The sequence below is a fragment of the Cebus imitator genome, unplaced genomic scaffold (assembly GCF_001604975.1).
Source record: "Cebus imitator isolate Cc_AM_T3 unplaced genomic scaffold, Cebus_imitator-1.0 Scaffold221, whole genome shotgun sequence".
In the NCBI taxonomy this organism is placed as follows: domain Eukaryota; kingdom Metazoa; phylum Chordata; class Mammalia; order Primates; family Cebidae; genus Cebus; species Cebus imitator.
In genome coordinates, this window is record NW_016107536.1 from 1,181,952 (window position 1) to 1,189,249 (window position 7,298).

The 7,298-nt window shown below is 50.0% G+C and overlaps 1 protein-coding gene across 1 annotated transcript in view; it reads right to left on the bottom strand.

The window, feature by feature from the left end:
* Positions 1-7,298, bottom strand: part of TNFRSF10A (TNF receptor superfamily member 10a) — a 33,458-nt gene that overhangs the window by 8,238 nt on the left and 17,922 nt on the right. Inside the window, exons 3-9 of the mRNA XM_017549733.2 lie at positions 7,051-7,167; positions 6,210-6,321; positions 5,405-5,475; positions 5,228-5,317; positions 4,604-4,635; positions 3,986-4,168; positions 992-1,064 (exon numbers count right to left, since the gene is read on the bottom strand). Coding sequence (XP_017405222.1) covers positions 992-1,064; positions 3,986-4,168; positions 4,604-4,635; positions 5,228-5,317; positions 5,405-5,475; positions 6,210-6,321; positions 7,051-7,167 — 678 coding nt within the window. The remainder of the gene's footprint in view (positions 1-991; positions 1,065-3,985; positions 4,169-4,603; positions 4,636-5,227; positions 5,318-5,404; positions 5,476-6,209; positions 6,322-7,050; positions 7,168-7,298) is intronic.

The window sequence follows — 7,298 nt, forward strand, 5'->3', positions numbered from 1 at the left end:
TAGCTGGGATTACAGGCACGCGCCACCATGCCCAGCTAATTTTTTGTAGTTTTAGTAGAGACGGGGTTTCACCATGTTGACCAGGATGGTCTCGATCTCTTGACCTTGTGATCCACCCACCTCGGCCTCCCAAAGTGCTGGGATTACAGGCTTGAGCCACCACGCCCAGCCTGTTTGTTTGTTTTTTAAATAAACATAAAAATTGACCTTTCCGTTCTTAAAGCTCGAATCTTACATTTGTTATATCTGAATTCCTTTTTCAGGAAATGACCTTCAGGCCTCGGAAACTCACCAGATCACTATAACCAGTGATATGCTGGACCCCTCCTTCATCTTGATTGCTTCCTTGCCCCTCCCTAGTTCCTGTTTTGTTACACATTGTTACATTTTATCCCTACTCCATAAACCCTTCCTTTTAGTCAGTCCTGGACATGGATTTGAGACTGAGCTCTCCTCTCCTTGGCTGCAGCACCCAATTAAAGCCTTCTTCCTTGTCAATACTTGTCTCAATGATTGGCTCTCTGAGCACCAAGACCTAGACCCAACCTCTGGTGTTTCACTAACAAAATAATGAGTGAAATAGTTTCCACTTTCTTGTATCAAGTCTTTGGTATTGGCATATTGTTTATACAACAGTGCTGCAAATTGGGCTTAGGCACAGATCAAGAGCTCATTAGCCCACTGAAGTCAGCGGTGCCATGCAGGAGAGGACAGCCCCTCAAGAAGTCCTGAACAGCAAAGGAGGAGAGAGGAGGTGAATGAGGGGATGGACGGAGTGGTTAGTGCTGTCAATAGGGTGCAGAGAGGATGAGGTAGAGTGAGGAGAAGAGACGGGAGAAGATAATTTAGGGTCTTGATGGTCTGTAACATAGAACCCCCAGTTTCTGGCATGGATTGCTCTGGAAGAGCACCCTCTGCAATTGGGACACCAGTTAGAACACTGTCCTTAGTCCCTCCATTCCTGCTGCATCTCCAGCAGCAAAACACTTACTCTCAGTAGGGTCAGCACCATTTGGTAGAACCAGCATCCTTGTCCTCTGAGACCCTTTATCTTCTGCCGGTCTCTGTAACACACAATGGGGAACGCCTTAGTCTGAGTCAGGAGTCCTGCAGTCTAGTACTGACCCTGACCACCAGCCAGCCCTGAGACCTGCAGCCTGTCACTTTCCCTCTTGGGTCACCATGGAGTTGGAAAAAAACCCTCTGGTCCCCCACAGCTCATAGCCACTCTCCATTGCAGGCATTACCACCTCAGTGCCACCCCCTGTCAGATCAGCAGTGGCATCAGATTCTTAGGGGAGCATGAACCCTATTGTGAACTGTGCATGTAAGGGGTCAGGTCACATGCTCCTTATGAGAATCTTATGTCTGATATGTCACTGTCTCCCATCACCCTCAGATGGGACCATCTAGTTGCAGGGAAAAAAAAAAAAAAAAACCAAGATTAGGGCTCCCACTGACTCTACAGTATGATGAATTGTATAATTATTTCATTACATATTACAAGGTAATCAGAATAAAGTGCACGATAAGTGCAATGTGCTTCAGTCATCCCCAAACCACCTCCACCTCCCAGTCCATAGAAAAATTGTCTTCCGGCCAGGTGCAGTGGCTCACACCTGTAATCCCAGCACTTTGGGAGGCCAAGGCAGGCGAATCTCAAGGTCAGATTGAGACCATCCTGGCCAACATGGTGAAACCCCATCCCATCTCTACTAAAACTACAGAACAATTAGCTGGGCATGGTGGCGCGTGCCTGTACTCCCAGCTACTTGGGAGGCTGAGACAGAAGAATTGCTTGAACCTGGGAGGTGGAAGTTGCAGTGAGATGAGATCATGCCACTGCACTCCAGGCGAGCCTCTGTCAGCCTGGACAATAGTGCAAGACTCCAAGAAAAATTGTCTTCCACAAAACTGGTCCCTGGTGCCAAAAAGGTTGGGGACCACCAGTGTATAATATAATGTCTTTTTAATACAGATACACTGATACATGATTTGGACAAAGAATTAACAGGAAATGATTTCTCATAGTTATTTGAGGAAAAAGACCCAGGGCACTGCAGAGGAGTGGAGGATGCTCTATTCACTGGGTACCTTTCAAGAGTTTAAATTTTGTTTTTGTTTTTAGGTGGAGTCTTGCTTGTTGCCCAGGCTTGAGTGCAATGGTGTTATCTCACCTCACTGCAACTTCTGCCTCCCAGGTTCAAGCAATTCTCCTGCTTCAGCCTCCCAAGTAGCTGAGATAACAGGCGCACGATGCCATGCCCGGCTAATTTTTTGTATTTTAGTAGAGACAGGGTTTCACTGTGTTGCCCAGGCTGGTTGCGAACTCCTGAGCTTAGGTGATCCGCCCGCCTCGGCCTCCCAAAGTGCCGGGATTACAGGCGTGAGCCACTGCACCTGGCTGATAGTTTAAATTTTCTCACTTTAAGTATAGGAAACTTCTCTTGAAAATGTCAAAGCACTTAATCAAGCTGGAGAGATGACTGGCCTTTTTAATGTTTGCTTGTTTTTTACATTTTTAGTTAGAATAAATGGATACTAATGCAAGAATGGAACAGCCTAGGTGGAAGGAAGGAGATCATGGTCTAGATGAGCATTTAACCTCTGATCAAGGAGGGACCCAAAGCAGAGGGAAACAGGAGAATCAGTGGCTCAATGGGGTTGGAAAAACCAGACAGTGACTAGAACAATTCAGGAAGTGCCTTGCTTTGCATTGAAACACAAAACAAGTTCCATTTAGATTTTATAGTTACACACAAAAATCACATCATTGAAAAAATAGCTCCATCACAAGTTAGAGAAGTTCGTCTTGTGTTGGGGAAATGTCTTTCTACAGTAATGAGCAATGAAGAAGTAAATACATCTACAGATTTCCCTGGTTAAAAATTAAGGCTTCTACATCGGAAAATATTAGAACAAAAATGGGCAAGAAATCAGGAATCTATTGTCTGAATGTGAGAAACAGCACAGGTAGGAGAGCATGTCTTTTCATAAAGACTCTGTAGACAAGACACTGATTTTATGCAAAAACTGTCAAAACAAAGAAGTGTTCATTTAAGATCAGGTACAGTGGCTCCTGTCTGTAATCCCAGCATTTTGGGAGGCCAAGGCAGGCGGATCACGAGATCAAGCCCATCCTGGCGAACACGGTAAAACCCCATCTCTACTAAAAATACAAAAAATTAGCTGGGTGTGGTGGCATGCACCTGCAGTCCCAGCTACTCTGGAAGCTGAGGCAGGAGAATCGCTTGAACCCAGGAGGTGAAGTTGCAGTGAACCAAGATTGTGCCACTGCATTCCAGCCTGGGTGACAGAGCGAGACTCCATCTCAAAAATAAAGAAAAGAAATGTTTGTAATGTTTTCCTAAATACAAAAAAAAAAAAAAAATGATGTCAGATCAAAACACATGAACTGGTACAATCCAACACTAGGCGGCTGTGTGCGTGTGTGTGCATGCATATGTGTGTACCTGTGTGTACGTGCATGTGTGTGTATGTGCGTGTGCACAGTAAGCAACACTTCTACACGCTGACTTGGAAATCATACTTCTTCTTAGAAGTCTCCATACAACCATACTCAGAAATCTGGACAGAGATTTACATTCAAATCTATTTGATGCAACACTAATTTCAGAGTAAATTTTAAACCCCTGCTGTTAAGAGCAAGGGCTCCTGAGTTCTGTTAGGAGCACAAAGTGGAGACCGGGCAGCCATCATTCAGTCATCAATGAACACTGTGACCCCCACTCTATGCCTGTGGAGCTCCAGGTTCTGAGGACACAGCAAGGACAGGACAGGGACTACCAAGCAGATGTCCTGCAGAGTGGCTGTGCCCTTGTGAGGGCGGCTCATTCTTCCCATGCAGCCCCGTTCCCTGCAGTCCCATCTCCCTCAGGTTCCACGTCCCCCTTGGCCAGGAGAACTGAGGCACGGCCCTCGCTCTCTGCCTATAAGGTCTTGAAGAGGCCCGACCCCGACTCACCAGCAGAGACTGTGCCTCCCCGGGGGTCTGTACAATGACATCTGTCAAATCTGCTGGCTCCTGGCTTTCCATTAGCTCCTCAGAAGCGAAAGTGGACAGTGAGTCTGCATTGCTCAGAATCTCGTTGTGGTCATTGTCCTTAGCCTCAGGCCCTCGTAGAGGACACCAGCCGAAGGAACAGATCTTAGGAAGGCAAAGAGCCAATGTAGAAGCCTACACCCAGGGCTCCCCACTGCGTCCCCAGGGCACAGCTGGACCTCCTGCCCCTACCCCCTCCCAATGAGGTCACCCCAGGAAGTCCAGGCTTAGTACACCCAGGACCTGTTGCTGGGGTCAGGCCCTGGTGCTGTGCTCAGGGACTCACCCCCATCCCCAGGGTATAGGTTGGGTGAGGGTGCCACCCAGGCTACAGGAAGGGACATGGCCACAGCATGGCCTGCCAGCCTGTGTGATGCTCCAAATGGCCTGTGTCCCCAAAAATCAATCTGCAGCATCCAGGCCACTTCAGAGACTCAGGGCAGCCGTGAGAACATGGAACCCACCCACCCGGGCTATACTGTGGGCAGGGGGCAGTTCCTGAGCCCCGGATGCCCCTAGCTCCTGGAGAAATCAACTTACGCTGTCCATGCACTTGAAGCCTCTTCCACGACCTAGAAGAGAAAGGAGTTTCCTCAGTGGGCAGGGAAGGGCCCATGCAGCACTCCTCCTTAGAGGGCAGTGTTGGGCAGGGGTGGGCTGGGGGCTAGGACACTGGACAAGGAGCCCCGGGCCTGGGATCCACATGAGGCCTTGCCAACTCGGGAACTCCCTCAGGACGGGGAGTATAAGGGGAAGTGGAGTAAAAACATGTGGACAGTCTCTGTGTTCTGCTGTGTTCTGCTCTGACCAAAGCTAAATAAATCCCCTGACCACATCTCGTCCTGACCCTTGTCACCCAGTTGAGGAGCTGACTGTCCCCTTCCTGGCTGGGCCTGAACATAGGAGGAAGTGGCCCTGCCCTCTCAGACTTGACTGGGAGATGAGGGGACCCCAGCCCTGGGAGAGGGACTGATAAGACCAAGGTCCTGCGTGGTGCACAGGATGGGGAGATGGGGGTGATCACAAGGAGGAAGATAGAGCCAGGACGGAGATGCCAGGATGGAGACACCAGGACTTGGGGCAGAGGTGGGCGATTCTGTCTGTGTGAACAGGAGGAGCCAGGGCAGAGAGTGCCCAGCATCCCTGTCCTCAGCCAGCACCTACCTGAGCAGATCCACCAACAGATAATCGATATGAACACAACCAGAAGAATCGCAACAATTATAAGTGAAATCACCAACACAAGTCCATTGCCTGAGAAAAGACAGGAAAAGACAGGAGTCCCCAGGCCGGTGGTCACTGTCTCCTCCGCAGCTGGGGCTTCCCCAGTGGGCTTTGTACCTGATTTTTCTTCACATCTGATGTCACTCTCTGGCGTACACTTACTGACTGGAACCATCCCACTGGGGCACCTGGGTACACACAGGGAGGGAGCAAATTACTCTTGGCCCTTAAAACCCAAATAGGAAAAGGACAGGTCTTATTGAGAAATCAGTGCAGTGGTGTAATCTCAGTTCACTGCAACCTCCACCTCCTGTGTTCATGCCATTCTCCTGCCTCAGCCTCCCAAGCAGCTGGGATTACAGGGGTGTGCTACCAAGTCCAAGGGTGAGGCCAGGGTGAGGCCAGCTGGGTTGGCTCAGGTCCTCATGGGAACTTAAGGGAGCTCCACCCATGGCCTTATTAAGCCTTTAGCGGGCTGTGGGCATTTCTGTCTTCTTACATTAAAAGCAAATATTAAAAGTTACATTTTAGGACTCAATTAGTTTAAGTATAAATACAACGCTGGCTGGATTCTATGTCATTATTTTCTTATGATTTCAAGATAAAATATTTCCTGCACCTCTCTGATGGGTTCTTAAGTCACGGCCTCCTGAGACCAGCGAACAAGTCAGCCTGGCCAAGGGGACTTGTGCTGGAGAGGCAGGAGAGGGCCACTGCAGAAGGCGGTGGTGGGGACGGTCAGATGGACCAGGAGGGGCCACTGCAGGCTCAGAAGACCTCACATGGTCAGGGATGCCCCATGGGAGAGGAGGCACCATGGGGTCCGGGGGAGATACAGGCACAAGGAGACTCAGGTCTTTTTGAGGTTCCTGGTTCCTGGGGGTTCCTTGGGGCTGCTGGGAGCCCCTGGCTGCTGTCTCACCGTGTGCTGCATTTACGACACATCTCGGGGGACTCTTCTTCCCGGAAGGTGCCTGGGTTGCACTCACACACTGTGTTCCTGGTCCTGTTGCAGGGACTTCGCTCTACTTCATCTGATGACAGAGCACAAGGCTTTGGGAATGTGTTTCCCTGACGTGTCCCTCGACCCTTCCTCACCACCCCGACCCCCTCCCACTCAGCTCAGCTCAACTTGGTTCACCAAGGAGTTCTGAGGGCTGGTTCCGCACCAGCACACTTGGGGCTCACACAGGACACCCACCCTTCGGCTGTCACCAATACTCAGAGTAATAAAAAGGACCACGATTCATTATTTATTACATCAGATTAGGGGAAAAACACCATTCTGATCACATGGTCAGTAGCAAAAAAGGCGCAGGGACATTTGAGGGACTCTGCAAGGAGAGGAGCCCTTGTGTGACTTCCCAAAAACCCAGCCTGCTGGGGAGGAGAAAGGGGCCTGAGAACCTGAAGGCTGAGTGAGGCTGAGCACCTGCCGGGAGCATAAAGCCCGGGGAGAGAGACTGGCCCCAGAGCAGGCCCTTGCCACCGCTGAAACCCAGCCCTGTCGACTCGGCCAGGCCTTCTCTGTGCTATAATGATGCCCCCACCCTCTTGCAGCTGACAGTTTGCACTACCAGGTGGCATGCATTATGAATACGATTTCTTTCTGTTTTATTTTATCAACCGAAGTCACAATCATGGAACAGGGTATGATGAAGAGCAAGTTGGGCTGGAACTTGGTTCCCTGACTCACATCGGCTACAACTCCCACCTCATTGCCCCACCCTCACTTCTGGGCGAGGGGCCCACACATTCTGTACCTGATTTACAAACTCTGCATGGGAGGCAGCAAGAAGGCAAGTTGTTGGTGTCATTGGTGTAGCCTCCACCAGCTACGTACTCACTACAATCTCCACTGTGTTCTGATCGATAAGAATCTGGGAGGGGAGAGAAAAGCCAGAGAATGAATTGCCGCAGAGATTCCAGAGGCTGGCAGCGGTCGCCGGGATACTCTTCTTTTGGCCACAGGGAAATCCCCTCTTCTCGGCTTGATCTTGTCATCAATTCT